We start from the raw sequence: 22,245 nt of genomic DNA, 5'->3' as shown, positions 1-22,245 counted from the left end.
CTAACATACTTTTAACATTCTCACTTTTAACACTTTTACCTGCACTGACTGCGCACCTGCCGATAATACCCGAAAGGAGAGTTAGACAGTATATATAGATAGATATCTACCTATAAAACTATAAAAAATCTAAAATTGCCAAGAGAATGATAACGCTGTCGCCAATTTCGTTGTATTAATTGTCACGAATATTGGTTATCTTTGGTTAAAAATTAAAGGGGTGTTTATATATCAATTCCGAACATATACAATAATTTAATGATCAAAAATTAAAGAACGGATAAAAAACTTATCTAACATTTGTTAAAATTAAATATAAGCACCTTTTTTCAGTTTTTTTTCTATTAATTATACATTATTGTGCTCGTAAATACTTTTCTAATATGACGGTTCCGTTCAAATAATACGTCAAATGTTGAAATTGTACAGTCACTTCCGTCATGGAGTTGGCATTCCTTATTTTTGAATATTTGAGGTAAACAGACAGGTCCTAGATGTAAATGTCTCTAAGCTTAGCGTTCATGTGTTGTAACATACAATGATGCAGTTATTTAATTAGATGCGCATTGTCGAACGCAATCCCACGCATTCATAAATTTTATCTCATTTCGGATGGACTTTTCGGAAATCGCTGGTTTTAGTGATAGATGCAATACTCCAACTCCCAGCTATTGACCCTCCGGGTCGCTGGGAGTTGCAACTGGTTACGTCATTTTCCATGTCAAGTCCCCCGCCCAAAATCTGGGTGGTACTTTAATCAGTAATATTAGCAACATAAACTATTTTCTGGCATAAATAAACACAAACATATCATATATACTGCAACACGGTTGACTCGCGGTACTTGAAGAAAATTCACTTGCGTCTAGAAACGATCTTCATATATCAGATAAAAGATTTAAAGGACAATCATATTTAACTTAACTTTATTGGACAAAAGCCTTTTATGGCGAAAATCCTTCAATATTGACTGCCGTAGAAACAAATCCAACACCACTGTCCGCCATTGTTGTTTATTTTTTCTCCCGGTAGATTCGCGGTAAATAGGTTAAACAGCACCAATTTTAAATTAAACATGAATTATCAAAGTTCTGACATACTCTGACAAGTAACAATCAATAAAGTATATAACAATTTAAATATATGGAATTTAAAACATCAAATTAAATAAATAGCACAGTTATTTTTAGGCAATGTCGTATTTTTTTCGTTACCACAATTAACTGAACTATACAAATTCAAATATTGTTAAAGTCTGAGTTTTACGACATTTAATTACCAAAAATCGATTCCAATCGGTAGGGAGACATGTTTTCTGTCAGATTTGACAAGTAGGTCACGCAGGATTGTTAATAAACAAAATCCAGAGGGCGCTAATGAAATACCGCGACTCAACCCGACCCGCAACTTAACCGGGTTTGAGTATATATATCACTAATGCGCAAAATAAAACAACTTAAAGGATTTGGTGTGCTCGCATAATAATGATATTGATCCAAAGTTTCAGATACTTTAACGGTTCATGAACATGTGAAAAGTGTTGCAATGGAAAAAGCCGAAAATTCTGAATTAGAAAATACTCTATCGATTATCTCTGGAGTCCCCCACGAGGACTCATGTCTAATCAACCAATCGTAATACACCAACTTTCCACAGAACCTTCCTAAGATAGATGGAATTCGTCAATTCAAAGCTTCGTCTTTAGGTTTTATAACGGTTTTTTATAAACTTTTAGTTTTGAGCATTTATCCACACAAAAAACGCAAATTGATATCGATGGTTACAGGTATTGTGTTTGTTACGCTGTTTTAGGTTGATTGACATCGAATTTATAGACAAACTTGAGACTTATTATTTTGACATTGAATTTGGTTTAATCAAGAGGAACGATGAGCTGTACATATGTACCCATAAAAGCTCAGAGCATTCAAGAAGAGCTAGTTTAAGTGATAGATAACGATCCTTTATAATGCATGTATTGACATATTTACATGTAAGTTCTGAATCTATATATATGTATATATTTTGGAAACCTTTAAGTTAGCATTACAGAAATGCCATGTAGTCCAAAGATGCAATCCTTATGAAATGTCTTCGGGCCTCGTACATATCCAATTATAATTTGGAAAAGCAGCAAATGATTATATCATACAATTCCCTTAATTTGATCATAGCCTAATTCTGATCACTTTGTTAACATTAAGAATGCGTCTCTCTTGATAAAGTCACACGCATGAGCTCTTTTGTTTTACTAACATCACTACGCTTTAATAAATACAGAAAACTTCTGAAAAGACTAAAATAAGAGAAAAGCCAGTATAATTGTATTTTAAAATCTTTCTTCAACTGAAATTATCCAAATGTATGCCTATTCCAATCTTATTTTTCTGTTCTCTTCATTAAAATTGCACATAAACTGCAGACCACTGTAAACACAACAGTGTAAACACAAGACTTTCATGTATTTGATTTATATTAAAAAAATTATTTTACTGCTTCACGATTCCCAGAAAATGTTGCATGGACCAATTTGTGCGTGTACATCGCAAAAACAGGTGACATGACAATATACACATGCTCAGTGGGTAAACCCTGTCCCCATTGGATGCTAATTTTATCAAATCTTTTAAAAGTAACATATATTCCAAAATGTTATTTGAAGGAATTACAATTGTTTTTGTTTTTTCAATTCTTGAGCACTTTTTTGTGTCAATGTTGCTCAAAAGAAGATTGACTCATAAAACAGAAACATGTTAAGTTGTAAATAGAAGTTATAAACAAGTTTAATTAATCTTTTAGTTTCTATAAATATGTTCAGTGAATTAAATTTTTCAAGTTTTGTTGGCCTTATGCCTATTGCAATCTAGAACTCTCACTTCTCGGATGTGAAGTCTCTATCACAGTACACTATAAACAATTTGAACTACAATTTTATACGTGAAGTGACGTGATGTGCGCGATTTTAAACAACAATCAATACACCCACGCTTTCCATGCAAATGACACAACGTTGAACATGCAGCATAATTTTATGCCTTTTCTATTGAGGCAAAAAATCAACAGGACATAAATTACTGTTTATTTGAAGCTAGAATTTGTCAACCTCGCGTTAACATTTACATTCGGAAGTGTGTTTTGGATTACAATAGCGTTAACATTAACATTCAGGAATGGGATTCGGATTACATATTCATTTATGCTCATTGGAGATTTCAACAAAGCATTATAAGATGCGTAATGAAATCAACGATTATTTGTTAAAACGCTTTAAAAGTCAAAACAATATTTTGACAGTATAATGCATGAAATGCGTAATTTCCATAAGGATTGCTGTAATCGGTTGCCATCATCATTCTTCAAATTAAGTGGCCAAGATTTCTGTGGCAATTATATGTAGGTCACTAGTTGTCTGCATGATTGAACTACAAGTGTTGCATGCCTATCAGTGCTGTTGCTCATAAAGCGTGCGCTCTCATTGGTCAATATTGATTGTCTTAATATACAATGACGCTACACCTTAAAGCAGGCTTTAGTTGGGTAAAATGATACATGTTATTGACAGAGGATCGGAAATCGCTTTCAAACGGTTCGGGGAAGTCATTATTGCTTCGATCTTTAGAATGGCTAGTTGCAGAAACTGCAAAAATACATTGTTCAGGCGCCCCACGGACTTTGATTTCGAAATTCAAGCGCCCTGGTGTGGGACCATTCAATGGCCTGTGGAAACCACTGGTCAGGTTATCTATGCATTTTCAGTGGGATCGGACATCTGTTTCATGTAATCTTTAAATTGTTACATTTGTTAACATGCATTTATTTCTTCAGAATAATGTCCAGTGACTGTGTTAGTGTTTGTAAAATTCTTAACCACTTTTATTGTAAATATTTGCCAGAATTTGCAGAATTAGCTTTTAAAAATGGAACTCGTTCTTAAAGGGTATTATCAGATAATCATTATCTGATAATTTTATATAATAAATACCGTATAAGAATAACTTCCATTTTATGACTTCCTAATATGGCTAATGCGCAATTCCCATTTTGTTTAATTAGTATATGGTACAATAATTGTTTCAATAATTAATTATCTAACAAACCATAACGATAAAGATACAACTTGTTTGTGTGTGTTTTTATGTCCCCCACCCACTATAGTGGGGGTCATATTGTTTTTGCCCTGTCTGTTGGTTTGTTAGTGTGTTTGTTTGCCCCAACTTTAACATTTTGCTATAACTTTAGCAATAGTGAAGATAGCAACTTCATATTTGGCATGCATGTGTATCTCATGGAGCTGCACATTTTGAGTGGTGAAAGGTCAAGGTCAATTACCTGTATAAATAAATGTTTTGATACTGTATGATACATGAAATGCACAATTTCAAGGAGGATAACAACAAGGTTTTCATCTCCAAAGTAACTGTCCATAAGCCATTGAAATTATCGATTAATATTGACACAGGGTTATTCACGCATGACTAATCACAACTGCGCGAATCTTCGCGGCCATACTCTGATACTAGTGGCTTAGAAGTTTGGTTAAGGGTCAATTAAGATGTTATCAATAAGGGCGCATGGTGGCTTTTGCCTTTGAAAAGGGCAGAGTGGCGTTTATGAAAGGTGGCGTGGCGCAGTGCCACGCAAAATGGGCCTGGGAAAAGCACTATAATGGATAAAAATGGTAAAGGTCTATGTATGCAGTAAAGATCAATCATTTGTTATGTTAAATACAATTGCACTATGCAATGGATCTTCATGGAAAAATTTAAGTAAAACTTGCAGGAGTGCATTTATTTCTTGACACTGCCAAATATGTATAGAATTCTTGTTTTCATTTGTATTTCAGTTTTCTCTCAGAGATGTTTCTGTACCTGATAGCCATCTGTGTTTTCTTCATCATTGTTACCTTTGTGTTGGTAGTTGTGCTTAGACAGCTGATAAAGAAAAGAGCCAGTGAGCTTAAGGTATAGTTCTATAAACAGATTCCTATATTGCTTTGCAGTGAGCTAAATGTGTAGTACTATCAACAGATTCCTATATTGCTTTACTTCTTTATTTTGTATAGAAATCCCATGTATTGAAAAAAAATCTTGCTTTCATCAAACTTACATGTAGATAAAAGTTGTGCCATAGTATGCATTTCTTAGTTATGAGTGCGTTTAGAAAAAACATTTGTTAATTTAAAAAAAAGTTTGAGGGTCATATGGTAAATATCTTTATTTAAACAGTATAAGTAAATCTTCTATAGATTGCCTAACTAAATTATTGTGTTGAAAACATTTATAAAAGAGATCATAATTGATTTCAGGGATATCAATATATTCTATGCAAACATTATATTTACTGAATCTAAAAAAAATATATGAATTTTAGGAAGGAATATTAAAATGTTTTATAATTTTTTCCATTTATCAAATTTTGATCACTTCAATTAAATTCGTATAAACAATGGTTAATGTAAAACCAACAGTTTAACTATGGTATGTTTGTCTATGTGTGTTGTACACAATTCCACAAAATGGTGGGGATTTCCAATAAGTGTACATGCTTTGGTTGGGTTTTCTACTGTACCAGAGAATTTTTTTTTTAAACGTATACAACTCTAATTCTAATTTGTTTTCTGGTAACACTTTCTGAATATTTATTTCAGTTTTTAATTCATCAAACTTATATCTGTTTATGTTTTTTAGTAAGATCATATATACTCGCTTACATGGTAGATTAATCAGGGCTAACTCTGCCATTCATTACATTGGCCAATGGCTACAAGTAAGAAAATTTAGCTGAAGAAACTTTCATTTGGCATTGAAAAAAAAATCATAATTAACAGTATTCGAATTCTGAAGTAAAATGCTATATTTGGGTAGAGCAATTTTTGATCCAGGGAAAGCCCTAAATAAATGACTATAAACATATTTACATGTACATTGTTCATATCGGTAACAGTGAATATTTAAATTGTGCCAGAATATTTGAAAATTTTATTATAAAAACTGATATCATTACTTTGTGAGTCTGGACTCTCTCTGTCTGTTGGGATACCTCTTACGGTTGGTGAAATGAAGTTTTTATCGTAAGAAAATTGGCAATAGTATTATCATTGTGTATAAAGTATCTATTAGTGCAGGACAACCATTGCGTATTGTTAATTGTTTTTATTACAGAGAAGTCGTGGGTGGGGGAGGCACATAGTGGTTGGGTTTTTCCATCCGTATTGCAACGCAGGAGGAGGTGGGGAACGGGTTCTATGGGTCGCCATTTGTGCCATACAGAACAAGTAGGTCTCATACAAGTGGATATTTGTTGATTTTGGTGCATTTTAAGCTCACATGAGCGCATGGTGCTCATGGAGAGCTTTGAGGATACCGTGTTGTAAGTTGTCTGTCAGTGGGTGCATGTGTAGAAATTTCTTGTAACAACTTCCCCTCCTAAACCTTTAAACAGATTTGGCGAAACTTCACATTAATGATTCTTTGCAGACAAAGACCCTCATTCAAAGTTGTTCAAATTTTTCTTGTCGGTTGCACATGTATGTCAGCATAGTTAAAAACAGATTTTCAATAATACATTAAAAAAAATCTCCCTTGAAGCCACTAGGCTCAGTGGTGTGACGTCATTGAGTGGTCTTCAACCTAGTTTGTTCACATCATGCCCCTGAAACTGTAAGGTCAAAAGGTTTGATATTTAGCATGATGATCCTCTACCAAGATTGTTAAAATCATGTACCTTGGGTAAAAATTAGCCCCCAAGGCTGAGGTATTATGGGTGTAACATTTCATGGTGGTCCTCTTCCAAGTTTGTTCAAATAATTCCTGGTTTTATCAGCATGACCATCAGAAGGTTAAGCAGTTTTCCTTATATGGCTATAATGTAACCTTGTGAACACTGAAAAGTAATATATTTTTGCCCAATCTTCATGAAACTTGCTCAGAATGTTTGTTCTAATTAAAGCTTGGCTGATTCCTAAAACGGCTACTGATACATCAAAAAGCTGAAAAGTACAGTTTCTTTTGTTCTTAGGTTAGCAACTTTTGGCCTTTCAGGTCCCCTTTTCATAATTAATGACTATTAGAAAATCATATTTTCACAAGTGACATAGTTTTGTCTGTTACTTTTTAGCTCACCTGTCACGAAATGACATGGTGAGCTTATGTGACCGTGTGATGTCCGGTGTCCGTATGTGTGTGCGTGTGTTCGTCCGTCCGTCCGTCAACAATTTGTTTGTGTAGACAGTAGAGGTCACAGTTTTCATCCCATCTTTATGAAATTTGGTCAGAATGTTTATCTTGATGAAATCTGCGTTGGGATTGTATTTGGATCATCTGGGGTCAAAAACTAGGTCACTAGGTCAAAAACTAGGTCACATAATAGGTCAAATTATAGAAAAACCTTGTGTAGACAATAGAGGTCGTAGTTTTCATCCAATCTTTATGAAATTTGGTCAGAATGTTTATCTTGATGAAATCTGGGTTGGGATTGTATTTGGGTCATCTGGGGTCAAAAACTAGGTCACTAGGTCAAAAACTAGGTCAAATAATAGAACAAGCTTGTGTAGACAGTAGAGGTCACAGTTTTCATCCAATCTTTATGAAATTTGGTCAGAATGTTTATCTTGATGAAATCTGGGTTGGGATTGTATTTTGGTCATCTGGGGGTCAAAAACTAGGTCACTAGGTCAAAAACTAGGTCAAATAAAAGAAAAACCTTGTGAAGACAATAGAGGTCGCAGTTTTCATCCAATCTTTATGAAATTTGGTCAGAATGTTTATCTTGATAAAATATGGGTTGGCATTGTATTTGGGTCATCTGAGGTCAAAAACTAGGTCACTAGTGTCAAATAATAGAAAAACCGTCAACAATTTGTTTGTGTTAGTAAGGGTGTCACGTTAAAACGTTTAAACGGTCGCGTTTTGTGTTTTGCTGAAAAACGTTTACCAAAACAGTAAACGTTTAAACGACAGTCAATATCAATATAATAAATATTGGGGTGCTCATAACGTAGCCGACTAGCCGTACGAAGTATATCGATGACAAACTGCGAAACCGGGTACTTGCGGTAAATCTGGGCTACCGAATTCAGCAATAATTTATTTCTGATTGGTAAGCGGATGGCACAGACATGAACGGAAACTAACGGAAAATCTTCGCTACTTTCCGAAAATCTTACAACTTGGCAACGAAACAGTGCATATTCTTCATCTTGAAATATTTTAAGAGATTGATTAGCCAAGTCAAACACTGCGGTAGCATGTTGAAAAGCAATATTTTAACCAAATTATATATTGATTACGTTTTTGCTAGTTAACTGGTTTTTCATTTTCTGCGGTCAAACAATATACGTATTGTATTTCATATGCAAAATACGTGCATTTGTTTCGGAGTGTCGTTTTTGGAAACCGTATTTTTCATTGATTTTACATTATTTTCGACGTTCTTTAAATTGTTTTTATAGAATGACGAATACACATGTGGTGATTCGGATGCTCTGTTTTATAATATTTTATGGTTTTAATATGACGTCATTGCGCGAATGGGATATGCACTGAATATAACTTCCGTAAATAAAATACTATTTTCGGCTTGGAAATGCGATGGTACTGATGCTTTTAAAAAGGACATAGGGATACCCTTTAAACGGTATAGTTTCTTTTATTTCATTTCGTTTAAACGTTTAGAAAAATCTGTAAACATGACACCCTTAGTAGACAGTAGAGGTCACAGTTTTCATCCAATCTTAATAAAATTTGGTCAGAATGTTTATCTTGATGAAATCTTGGTTGGGATTGTATTTGGGTCATCAAGGGTCAAAAACTAGGTCACTATGTCAAAAACTAGGTCACTAGGTCAAAAACTAGGTCACTAGGTCAAATAATAGAAAAACCTTGTATAGGCAATAGAGGTCACAGTTTTCATCCAATCTTTATGAAATTTGGTCAGAATGTTTATCTTGTTGAAATCTGGGTTGGGATTGTATTTGGTTAGTCAGGTGAGCGATTCAGGGCCATCATGGCCCTCTTGTTACACTTAGTTTGCCTTTTTAAATTACTTTACTACATGTACTTGAATCAGGAAGCAGAAAACTTATTATACCAATTTTATCTTTGTGATTTTTAGCTCCACTGGCCGAAAGCCAGCGGGGCTTATGTCATGGTCCTGTCTCCGGCGTGCGTTAACTTTTTCTTCCCCTCCTAAACTACTGGTCCAATTCTGATAAAATTTCTCAGGAATGTTCATGTGGTGAACCTCTTTCGAATTTGTTCAAATTATGCCCCTGGGGTCAAATTTGACCCAGCCCCGGGGGTAAAAAAATTGAAACTTTGCTTATATAAGGCATATTATGTGCAAACTTTAAAAATCTTCTTGTCCATAACCATTGGGCCTAGGGCTACCAAATTTAGTATGTAGTGACATCTTATAGTCCTCTACCAAGTTTGTTTAAATTATGCCCCTGGGGTCAAATTTGACCCTGCCCCGGGGGTTAAAAAATTGAAAATTTGCTTATATAAGGCCTATTTTTTGCAAACTTTAAAAATCTTCTTGTCCATAACCATTGGGCCTAGGGCTACCAAATTTGCTATGTAGTGACATCTTATAGTCCTCTACCAAGTTTGTTCAAATTATGCCCCTGGGGTAAAATTTGACCCTGCCCCTGGGGGTTAAAAAATCGAAAATTTGCTTATATAAGGCCTATTTTGTGCAAACTTTAAAAATCTTCTTGTCCATAACCATTGGGCCTTGGGCTACCAAATTTGCTATGTAGTGACATCTTATAGTCCTTTACCAAGTTTGCTCAAATTATGCCCCTGGGGTCAAATTTGACCCTGCCCCGGGGGTTAAAAAATTGAAAATTTGCTTATATAAGGCCTATTTTGTGCAAACTTTAAAAATCTTCTTGTCCATAACCATTGGGCCTAGGGCTACCAATTTTGCTATGTAGTGACATCTTATAGTCCTCTACCAAGTTTGTTCAAATAATGCCCCTGGGGTAAAATTTGACCCTGCCCCAGGGGGTTAAAAAATCGAAAATTTGCTTATATAAGGCCTATTTTGTGCAAACTTTAAAAATCTTCTTGTCCATAACCATTGGGCCTAGGGCTACCAAATTTGCTATGTAGTGACATCTTATAGTCCTCTACCAAGTTTGCTCAAATTACGCCCCTGGGGTCAAATTTGACCCTGCCCCGGGGGGGGGGGGGGGTAAAAAATTGAAAATTTGCTTATATAAGGCCTATTTTGTGCAACATTTAAAAATCTTCTTGTCCATAACCATTGGGCCTAGGGCTACCAAATTTGGTATGTAGTGACATCTTATAGTCCTTCACCAAGTTTGGTCAAATTATGCCCCTGGGGTCAAATTTGACCCTGCCCCGGGGCTCAAAAAATTGCTCATTTGCTTATATAAGGCCTTTTTTGTGAAAACTTTAAAAATCTAACTGTCCATAACCATTGGGCCAAGGGCTACCAAATTTGGTTTGTAGTGACATCTTATAGTCCTCTACCAAGTTTGTTCAAATTATGCCCCTGGGGTCAAATTTGACCCTGCCCCAGGGGGGTTAAAAAATTGAAAATTTGCTTATATACGGCCTATTTTGTGCAAACTTTAAAAATCTTCTCGTCTATAACCATTGGGCCTAGGGCTACCAAATTTGCTATGTAGTGACATTATTATATTACATAAGTGATTATAGTCCTCTACCAAGTTTGTTCAAATTATGCCTCTGGGGTCAAATTTGACCCTGCCTTGGGGGTTAAAATATTGAACATTTGCTTATATAAGGCCTTTTTTTGTGAAAACTTTAAAAATCTTTACGTCCATAACCTTTGGGCTTAGGGCTACCAAATTTGGTATGTAGTGACATCTAATAGTCCTCTACCAAGTTTGTTCAAATTATACCCCTGGGGTCAAATTTGACCCTGTCCTGGGGGGTCAAAAAATCGAAAATTTGCTTATATAAGGCCTATTTTGTGCAAACTTTAAAAATCTTCTTGTCCATAACCGTATGGCATAGGGCTACCAAATTTGGTATGTAATGACATCTTATAGTCCTCTACCAAGTTTGTTCAAATTAAGCCCCTGGGATCAAATTTGACCGTTCCCCAGGGGTCACAAAATTGAACATATGCTTATATTGGGCCCATTTTGTGCAAACTATAAAAATCTTCTTGTCCATAACCATTGGGCCTATTTCTACCAAATTCGGTAGGTAGTGACATATAATAGTTCTCTACTTAGTTTGTTCAAATTATGCCCCTGGGAACAAATTTGACCTTGCCCCAGGGGTCACAAAAATGAACATATGCTAAAATAAGGCCTATTGTGTGCAAACTTTAAAAATCGTCTTGTTCTTAATCATAGAGCCTAGGGCTACTAAATCTGGTATGTAGTGATATCAAATAGTCCTCTTCCAAATTTGTTCAAATTATTCCCCAGGGATCAAATATGACCCGGCCCCGGGGGTCACAAAACTGAACATATGACGTTTACCAGTGGAGATTACTGCAGCCGTTTGGCTGTGACCAACAACAACATCAACATCTTGTAAACATGAGATAAAACCCTGTCATTTAGTGCCATTTTAGGTCAGATGGTGACTGCTTACAAAGGCATTGAAGTAAGAACATGTGTTATGAATGTTTTTCTTACAAACTGAAAAAAGTTGGGTTTTATTTAAATATGTCGAAAGTGACCATATATCCGGATGAAAATATTTTGGATGACATGTTAATTTCATGTCTTTTTTGTAGTGTTTAAACCAGTTTAATAATATATTATTGATTTTAAAAACACAACTTCCATGAACATAATTATTTCAAGAAGTCAATATATGATACTGCACGGTAAACTCAAACTTTGTATCTAAGAGCTAAGAGAAGGTGTTGAAATTAATGAAGTGCAATGTTCTTAACTATCGTATATGCTGCTTTTTAATAACTAATGATTCATTGTTCCATTTGTGACTCATGAATTGTGGATATGATTGTCAATTGCTCAACAATCCATATATATTTCTGACCATTTTATAATTTTCTTAATATAAGTTATGAATTGATCTTAGAAGTCAAATGTATTACTTAAGTAAATACATTTATAAATATAAAGAAATAATCTCTCAAATTGGGCAAGTCCAAAATGTGTTGTTTGGTAAAGGGTTAAGGCATTTTGATTCCTATGGGTCTTGTGAATCTGTTTCAAATCAAATGCGTAGATTTGATCTTCAGCATCTAAAAATATGTGAAATAGAAAGAACAACAATATCTTTTGGAGAGATAAATGTACCTACGTTATAAGCAAAGGACCTGTCAACAATTCCTGGGCTTTTAAGTCTGTTTAGTTAACACGGTAACTTTTTCCATATATAAAAATGCTCACCCTTCCAACTTTAAACCCCCAGTGGGACGAGGGATAGATAGAGAAAGTCACATGCTTGAGTACATTTCAACCCATGCGCATTGCACGTTTTTTTCGCAAAGAAAAAACAGTGGAGCGATACAGGGCCATCATGGCCCTCTTGTTTACAATGTACTTCAAACTGTTTGGTGGGTTTTGTTCAACATTGAACAGCTGAATTATGTTAATGTGTAGATGATCAAAAAAGGAAGACGTTTTGGCTGCAACCAGTTTTGGCTTAATTTTTCCCTTTGCTTTTTTGTTCACTATAGAATGTATTGTGGTTTTATTTTGGTCCAAACACATGTCATGGGAATATCAGTGTTTTAAATTTTAGGTTTAAACTTGCTTTTTATCAATTTAAAATGTCAAGCATTGAAAATCAAGATTATTTATTTATTTTCTTTAAGTATTTCAAAACACTTTCTTGGAATGCAATACGTTTGTATTCTACTTCCAGTATCAATGTTAAAGGCAATTCATGCTTCACATTTTAGATACCCAGATATTCGCTGTTTAGTGTATTCTGGGGACTGTGATGCAACAGAAGCTGAAATACTCTTCAAAGCTCAACAACGCTTCAACATTTCTCTTCCAAAGCCTGTGGACTTCATTTTCCTTAGAAGTCGAAACTGGGTGGAAGCACACAAGTATCCAATGTTCACTTTGCTCGGACAAAGTTTCGGATCTTTAAAATTGGGCTGGGAGGCCTTAACTTCTTACGTGCCAGATGTATACATTGATACCATGGGATATGCTTTTACCCTTCCATTATTTAAATACTTTGGTGGATGTAAAATCGGTTGCTATGTGCATTATCCAACAATAAGCACAGATATGCTGGAACGCGTATCACAGAGGGAGGAGTCATTTAACAACATGTCTGTTGTTTCAAGAAGTGTTTTGCTAACTAACTTGAAGATTCTGTATTACAAGATGTTTGCTTCAATGTATGGCTTGGTTGGTGCAAGAAGTGACATTGTCATGGTGAATTCCTCATGGACCTATGGACACATCAAGACCCTGTGGAAGGTTGCTGATAAGACCGTCCTTGTCTATCCACCCTGTGATATTTCTGAGTTCATAAAAATAGATCTGTTGAAACATCGAAACAAGTCAGTGAAAACTATTTTGTCCATAGCACAGTTCCGTCCAGAAAAAGATCACAAACTACAACTGAAAAGTTTCCATGAGTTTCTAAGCCACGTGAATGCAACTGATAGATCGAGGTACAAGTTGCAGTTGGTTGGCGGTTGTCGTGACAGCAAGGATGCTGAAAGAGTCGAAGAACTCAAGGCCTTTGCAGAGGAGCTGCACATCTCAGAGCGGGTGGAGTTCAAACTGAACGTCTCATTTGAGGAGCTGAAGACTCTCATGTCCCAGGCACTCATAGGACTGCACACGATGAGGGATGAACACTTTGGCATAGGTACACCGCTTTGTGAAATACACCTTACAACTATAATATGAATAGGCTTTTGTTAAATATTTCTCAAAACATTCTTAGTCATGGTGTGTTCATTCATGTTCATGATTGCCTAGTACTGCCTACTGTGCTATACTGCTCTATTCCTGCCAAAAATGAAACATTGTAGCAATAATATTTCATTATTTCTTAAAACATGCTGGCATACAGGTATGATAAACATGTTACAGCCTTATTATTTTGTAATGTATCAGACTCGGCATGAAAAAATGGCTTCACAAAGCCTTGCCATTAGTTTGTTCTAAGCTTCACCTGATATAATGCAAAATGAAAGGGCAATAACCTGTTATTCTATATGACGATACATTAAAAATGTATAATTTCCTGATAATTTAGTAAATTTTAAAAGAGAACTCTGGGGCCATGAATTGGTGAATGACATTGGCACATAGGCAACTTCAGTCTTGGATTGCTGTTAAAAAATATATAATTAATATTTTTAATACAACTTCATCATCTATCTACAATCTACCTTGGGGATGTGTATGGGTAAGATAAGACTAGAGTCACTATTTTTACAAAATATGGAACTGCTTCTCTGCTCCCAAGGAAAATTAAAAAACATTTGGTTTTCACCATTATTTCTGTTGCACCTTTTATCAATTTACTCTGAACTTACAGGAGTGGTGGAGCTGATGGCAGCAGGCACATTGACACTCGCCCACAATTCTGCCGGACCCAGAATGGATATACTGACACTGTATGACGGCAAACCAACTGGTTTTCTAGCAACGGATTCCACATCGTATGCTGATGCCATAAAGACCATTTTTAATCTCACAGACACTGAAAGGACAGACATTTGTGAAAATGCTCGGAGATCTGTGACTCGATTTTCTGAGTCTGAGTTTGAGCAAGGGTTCTTGAGAGCATTTGAATGTTTGCTTGGAAATGTATTGTAGTACATGTATGGGTTCTTTTTTAAGTCTCACAATAATGAAATTGTTTTTATCCCCGCGGAAAAAAAATTCGGAGGGGATATAGTAAGTGGTCCTGTCCGTCTGTCCGTCCGGCTGAAACTTTGTCCGGAGCATAACTCCAAATCTATTAAATGGATTTACTTTAAACTTAGAATATAAACAGATGGCAACTAGGAGAAGTGCAGTGACCAAGAACCATAACTCTATCTACCTTAGTTTTTGAATTATCTCCCCTGTTATTTAACTTTAAAGTAAAGTTTTGTCCGGAGCATAGCTCTTAATATACTAAAGGGATTTTCTTGAAACTTGAAATATAAACATATGGCAACTAGAAAAAGTGCAGTGACCAAGAACCACAACTCTATCTACCTTAGTGTTTGAATTTTCTCCCCTTTTATATGATTTTAAAGTAAATTTTTGTCCGGAGCATAACTCTAAATCTACTGAAGGGATTTACTTGAAACTTAAAATATAAACAGATGGCAACTAGGAGAAGTGCAGTGACCAAGAACCACAACTCTATCTACCTTAGTTTTTGAATTATCTCCCCTTTTATATGATTTTAAAGTAAATTTTTGTCCGGAGCATAACTCTAAATCTACTAAGGGATTTACTTGAAACTTAAAATATAAACAGATGGCAACTAGGAGAAGTGCAGTGACCAAGAACCACAACTCTATCTACCTTAGTTTTTTAATTATCTCCCCTTTTATATAATTTTAAAGTACATTTTTGTCCGGAGCGTAACTCTAAATCTACTGAAGGGATTTACTTGAAACTTGAAATATAAACAGATGGCAACTAGGAGAAGTGCAGTGACCAAGAACCATAACTCTATCTACCTTAGTTTTTTAATTATCTCCCCTTTTATATAATTTTAAAGTAAATTTTTGTCCGGAGCATAACTCTTAATCTACTGAAGGGATTTACTTGAAACTTGAAATATAAACAGATGGCAAGTAGGAAAAGTGCAGTGACTAAGAACCATAACTCTATCTACCTTAATATTTTAATTATCTCCCCTTTTATATAACTTTAAAGTAAATTTTGTCCGGAGCATAACTCTAAATGTACGAAAGGGATTTACTTGAAACTTGAAATATAAACATATGGCAACTAGGAGAAGTGCAGTGAACAAGAACCATAACTCTATCTACCTTAGTTTTTGAATTATCTCCCCTTTTATATAATTTTAATGTAAATTTTTGTCAGGAGCATAAGTCTAAATCTACTGAAGGGATTTACTTCAAACTTCAAACTTTAACAGAAGGCAAGTAGGAGAAGTGCAGTGACTAAGAACCATAACTCTATCTACCTTAGTGTTTGAATTATATCCCTTTATTTCATTTCAAAGTAAATTTTTGTCCGTAGCATACTGAATCCCTTTATTTGTTTTTACAAATATTATTCTACTCTCTAAAACAAATGTTGTCATACAAGCAAACACATTTAGGCGGGGATTTGGCACTACTGTGACAAGCTCTTGTTCTGATACTGTTATTCACCTTATCCCATTTCTTACTATGAACCTGTTTGATGCTTTATGTTTGAGAGCGTATTGATGGAAAATGCTTGTTTACCAACATCGAGCTTTTCCTAACAGGTTTTATTGATATAGTTATATGTAAATGTGCATAGAGATTAAAGCGTTTATTTTCGACTATTTATTTATTTGTTGTGTATGAATTATCCAGGAACAGACCTTTGAAACAATGATACTGAAGTATTCTGCAAATATTCGTGAAATTTGCTTTCATGATTGAGGTTAATCATAATAAATTTGTTCTTGAATTAAAACAAAAACGATTTTAAACTTAGATCAATTCCCCTTGTGATGTTTTGTCTATGTGTCTATGTGGCATATAAATAATATAATATGCTTATGCTAGAGGCAATTCCTTTTAAACACAGCCCTTTTAATTGTTGCATGTTGACTTTATGAACAGTTTTGATTGTTATGGGTAACAATAATATAAAATGTAGTTGACTTGTGCATAATGATTGTTTATTTCATTTGTTACCTTTTACTCACAAGCTATGGACCTTTATATCTCCTCTATGGAATGTGAAGGGAACATTTATTTTTAAGTTCACATAGTGGCATGCAACTTATTTATTGAAACTTGTTAACATTGCTGTGGGTATAGATTTTATTCACAAATCATTGTAGCAAATTGAGCTGAAGTATGAATTGTTGTTGCAATTAAGTGTCCATTTGACTACTGTTGAAATTGAAGAAGAATAATATACTATGTTTGTGATTTTTTATTAAAAGTCAATTATTGCATACACAGATCAATTTATAGATTTTTGTTGCATACAATTAAATTTCAACAATCTCTAATACAAACTCCCTGTATATGATCTTTTGAATGTAATTGTTTAAAATGATATGGGAATATACTAAATAAAAATATTTCATTAAATTTGAGGCTATAACAGCTTTATTGGTAACCAGGTATAAAGCCTTGTCACACAGTGAATATAAGAAGAACAAAATAATTAATAGTGTTTGGTTTGATCCATTTAAACTGACAATTAATAGAAAAAGCAAGTTTCCTGTTTGTGTTGTTGTCGTCTGCTCATGAACTTGGTCAACGTTTCATTTCATAATTATGTGTCTCATCAAAAATTATCAGTCTGTTGAAACACGGTTGCTTCACTTTGATCTTCAGTTACGTCATTCTGGATAACATAAAAAGGAACTTATTCACAGATTTTCGAATTTTGGAACTGTCAATTTTTAGCTCGGCTGTTTTCGGAGAAAACCCGAGGTATTGTCATAGCCAGCTCGTCGTGTCCGCCGTCCGTGTCAAGGTTTGTAAAGGTTTTTAACATTGGCTCTAAAATATAAGTCCTTCCAACCACAACTTTGAAACTTCATATGTAGATGCATCTTGATGATTTTTACATGCCACACCCATTTTTGGGTCACTAGGTCAAAGGTCAAGGTCACTGTGACCTCTAAAAAAATAAAAAAAATAATTCTGACAAGCTTTCGCAGCCAAGCGTGGCACCCGTTATGCGGAGCTCTTGTTCAACTTATTGTCACAGAATGTAAAAAAGAACATGGAAAATCAGGGAGCAAAATAACAATTATTACGTAAACTCATGCTAAAAAAACATTTTCCTAGACAAATTATTCACATTAAAAATTTATAAAATTATAAAGCATTACACATGCGAAAAGAGTGGACAATTTTGAATGCTTCTGTTGTTTGAGCTCACCTGAGCACAATGTGCTCATATTGAGCTTTTGTAAACACCTTTTGTTTGTTTTGCGTCGTGCGGTGTCAATATTTGCCTTGTTAATATTCAGATATTAATATATAGGCAACATTTATTGTCCGATCTTCATGAAATTCGGTCAGTAGATTTGTGCTTATTGATATCTTGGTTGAGTTCCAAAAATGGTTCAATTTGATTGCAAAAAAATGGCCGCTAGGCGGCAGGGCATTTTTCCTTAAGAGGCTATACTATATATGTCTATAGTAAAACCTCGTTAACCATATAGTGGCCACATTTATTGTCTGATTTTCATGAAATTTAGTTGAAAAATATGGCCGCCAGGGGGCGGGGCATTTTTCCTTATATGGCTATAGTAAAACCTTGTAAACACTCTAGAAGCCACATTTATTTCCGATCATCATGAAACTTTGTCAGAAGATTTGTCCATAGACTTATAAAATACAAAGATTGGAAACTTCACGCTTTATCTTTCTATCTCGTGGGGGGGGGTCGTGTGATCAAGAAACCGATAAGATAGCAATGCGTCAGTAGCAATGGCTACGATTATCGAGCAAAGTTATGCGAAAATGTTACGGCGCAATAGAAATGTGGCTTTAACTTGGTCAATAATGATCTGATTTTTATAAAATAAAGTTTCATAGAAACATTAGTAATTATGCTTTAATAAATTCTCGATTTTATTTAGCTTGAATAAGAATTTATTATGCCGCGATGATTGAAGAAATAGCGCTATAAGAATTTCCAAATCGCGGCGAGAATGCGGTTGAATAGTTTACTTGAAAGGCTTTTGCTGATAAAATATTCTTGTATACATTTTTATTTCTAACATATAAAACAAGCAAATTCATTGAATTGATATCCCCCGCCAATATTCATCCGGACACAACAGTTTTTTTAGACGGATGGACAATGCACGTTGACCTCAATGTGTGACCTTGACCTTAGCCCCTAGGATTATGGGTGTTGAATGTGAAGCACCCCCAGAATATTGAGAACAACTATGGCATGTTTCATGGCATAGTATAGGAATGACTTAATAATGAATAATTCATCAAATGTGTGAACTTTTACCTCAATGTGTGACCTTGACCTTAGCCCCTAGGATTATGGGTGTTGAATGTGAAGCACCCCCAGAAGATTGAGAACAACTATGGCAAGTTTCATGGCATAGTATAGGAATTACTAAATAATGAATAATTCATCAAATGTGTGAACTTTGACCTCAATATGTGACCTTGACCTTAGCCCCTAGGATTATGGGTGTTGAATGTGAAGCACCCCCAGAAGAGTATAGGAATGACTAAATAATGAATAATTCATCAAATGTGTGAACTTTGACCTCAATGTGTGACCTTGACCTTAGTCCCTAGGATTATGGGTGTTGAATGTGAAGCACCCCCAGAAGATTGAGAACAACTATGGCAAGTTTCATGGCATAGTATAGGAATGACTAAATAATGAATAATTCATCAAATGTGTGAACTTTGACCTCAATGTGTGACCTTGACTTTAGCCTCTAGGATTGTGGGTGTTGAATGTGAAGCACCCCCAGATGATTGAGAGCAACTATGGCAAATTTCATGGCTCTGATTCATGTTTTAATGGAGATCAAGCTCTAAGCTAATATTAAAAAGCATTGTTCAAGATACAAAGGGCCATAACTCCGTTATTTACAGATGGTATACAATGCCATTTGGCGTGCATCATCCTCTTATCCATATATATACTCTTATCAAGTTTCAATGAAATCCGCCAAAGCACTTCCAAGATATGGCTCCGGACGGAAAGACGGACGGACAACACCGAAACAATATCCCTTCGCCTATGGCGGGGAATAATAATATTATTTAAAATCGGATGTATATATATGTGGACACAAAGATCGAGGTTTCTGATAAAAACAACATTACAGTATAATAAATGCTATGTCGTTCGATCCAAAAACGGTTTCAGTCCGACTTATTTCAATTTTGATTCTGTAGATGTTTCAATTTTTTAATTATCCACTTTTTATTTCTATTTAGATCTAATTCATGAGTTATAGGATATTAAAGTTTTGTTTGTAATATCCAGTTTTTTTTCTGTTCATAATTAATAAAAGCTTTAAGTTTCCTGGACTAGGATTTGGCAAAAGAAAAAAAAAACATGGTCGGATCAATTACAAACTGTAAAATATGTTTTGTTTGTTTTTTCTTTATCTTGGGAATTAATTAAAAGAAGGGATCCTAACTTAAATTATCAGTTTATGTTGTTGATTGATTTTAATTGTGTGATCAGTGGCCGCGGCCGGCAAATTAATTCTTTAATTGTCATTTTGATGTCCAATTAAGGGAAGTTTTTGTTGTAAATGTTTTAGATTCTAATATACTTGTTTGTATGTTATATAGTATGTTATAAACATGGTGAAATGCTGTATGAAAGTAAAACACGTTTGACGGCAGGTGTGTACAGTAAGGTAAAACAGCTTAAAACTGTACCGACATTGTACAATATTTTCATCCATGTATTCTATAGGTCTTTGAATTGTCCCAATGATATTTTGGACGAGTTCGACAATGGTTCCGGTTGGTTGAAAAACATGGCCGCCAGAGGGCGGGGTATTTTCCTCATATGGCTATAGTAAAACCTTTTTAACACTCTAAAAGTAACATTTATAGTACCATATCCATGAAACTTGGTCAGATCATTTGTTCAAATTATATCTTAGATGAGTTCGAAAATGGTTCTGGTCTGTTGAAAAACATGGCCACCAGGGCCGGCCCGGGCAATTTATTCTTACACTGGGAGACTTTTCTAACGCAACACTTTTCAAACTTGATTATCTCCGTTATGAGTTGAGATTTTGATTTAAAATGTCAAATGTGATCATTTTAGTTTATTTTGACTAAGCTCACTTTAAAATCATTTATCCGACACGATTGGACGCTTTAGCACGTGCAATGTGTATAGTTTCATCTTTTGCACGTGGAAATGGTGAAACACAATAATATTCTTACTTTATTTCAAGTTCATCATTTTAGGTGGGTACTTACACAAAAAAAAACACATTATTTTTTAATGTATGGCTCATATGAATATTCAGAGCGTTACGGCGCATTTTGGCAAATTGCATGCTACCTACCCCATGTAATAAAGCGTCCGATCGTCTCGAATGAATGATTTTACCGTATTAAGCTTGCACCTAATGTAGTCAAATGATAACATATACAATTTTAAATCAAAATCTTCACTTATTAGTTATATATTCAAGTTTGAAAAGTGTTGCGTTAGAAAAGTCTCCAATACACATGCAGGTTACCTACAACTTGCCAAAATGCGCGATTGCGCTTCTGAATATTTATATACGACATACATTTTTATGCTCCCCCAAAATTTTTTTTTTTGGGGGGGGGAGCTTATAGTCGCCGCTTCGTCTGTCCGTGCGTGTCCGTCCGTGCACAATTTTTGTCCGGGCTATTTCCCAGCAATTAATGACCGAAATTCAATTAAACTTTATGGGAAGCTTCACTACCAAGAGGAGATGTGCATATTATCAGCCGGTTCTGGTCGGATGATTTTTCACAGAGTTATGGCCCTTTGAAATTTTCTATAAACTGTACATATAGTGCAATTCTTGTCCCCCAACTACTGACTGGAATTCAATGAAGCTTTATGGGAAGCTTAACTACCTTGAGGAGATGCGCATGTTATTTGTGGATTCTGGTTAGAAGATTTATTTAGAGAGTTATGGCCCTTTGAAATTTTTAAGTTGCTAAACCATCCATCGTATTATTGTGTCCAAAGTAATGCCCCTCAAGACGTTTCCTTTTATCTGAATATATAGTGCAATATTGTGACAAAAAAACACTTTGGGCAGCATCACCTGTCTCCGACGGTTCCTTGTTTAAACTAGTTTTATGTTATACTGATATAAGAACCCACCTAAAATGATGAAATTAGAATAATATTGCGTTTCACCATTTCCACTGCCAAAAAAGATTAAACCATACATACCCCACGTGCTAATTAAAGCGTCCGATTGTCAAGGACGAATGCTTTTATAGTGAGCTTGCTCAGAATGTAGTCAATGGATCACATATAAAATTTTAAATAAAAATCTTAACTCATATCTGTGCTATTCAAGTTTGAAAAGTGTTGCGTTAGAAAAGTCTCCATGTGTTTATGGCTATAATAAATCCTTGTTAGCTCTCTATGCTACATTGATA

At 34.9% G+C, this 22,245-nt stretch overlaps 2 protein-coding genes across 6 annotated transcripts in view; one reads left to right on the top strand and one right to left on the bottom strand.

Moving 5' to 3' along the window:
* The window catches only part of LOC127879228 (copper-transporting ATPase 1-like), a 95,558-nt gene extending 95,354 nt beyond the window's left edge, over positions 1-204 (bottom strand). For 2 of the 5 annotated variants that reach the window (XM_052425955.1, XM_052425956.1), the window contains exon 1: positions 40-203. The gene's annotated coding sequence lies outside the window, so the exon portion shown is untranslated. Of the gene's footprint in view, positions 1-24 lie in introns of all 5 variants that reach the window. The other 3 variants (XM_052425959.1, XM_052425957.1, XM_052425958.1) reach the window with 3 other exon arrangements.
* A 193-nt stretch (positions 205-397) lies between these two features.
* Positions 398-16,454, top strand: LOC127879243 (GDP-Man:Man(3)GlcNAc(2)-PP-Dol alpha-1,2-mannosyltransferase-like). The gene is made up of 5 exons (XM_052426001.1): positions 398-475; positions 4,844-4,961; positions 6,162-6,274; positions 12,883-13,814; positions 14,493-16,454. Exons 1-5 carry the CDS (start codon positions 441-443, stop codon positions 14,771-14,773), a joined length of 1,479 nt encoding a protein of 492 aa, XP_052281961.1. The 5' UTR covers positions 398-440; the 3' UTR covers positions 14,774-16,454.
* Positions 16,455-22,245: the final 5,791 nt, after the last annotated feature.

The sequence above is a fragment of the Dreissena polymorpha genome, chromosome 4, assembly GCF_020536995.1.
Source record: "Dreissena polymorpha isolate Duluth1 chromosome 4, UMN_Dpol_1.0, whole genome shotgun sequence".
NCBI classification, from domain to species: Eukaryota; Metazoa; Mollusca; class Bivalvia; order Myida; family Dreissenidae; genus Dreissena; species Dreissena polymorpha.
The sequence above is the reverse complement of the archived record's forward strand: the minus strand, read 5'-3'. Positions and strand labels throughout refer to the sequence as shown.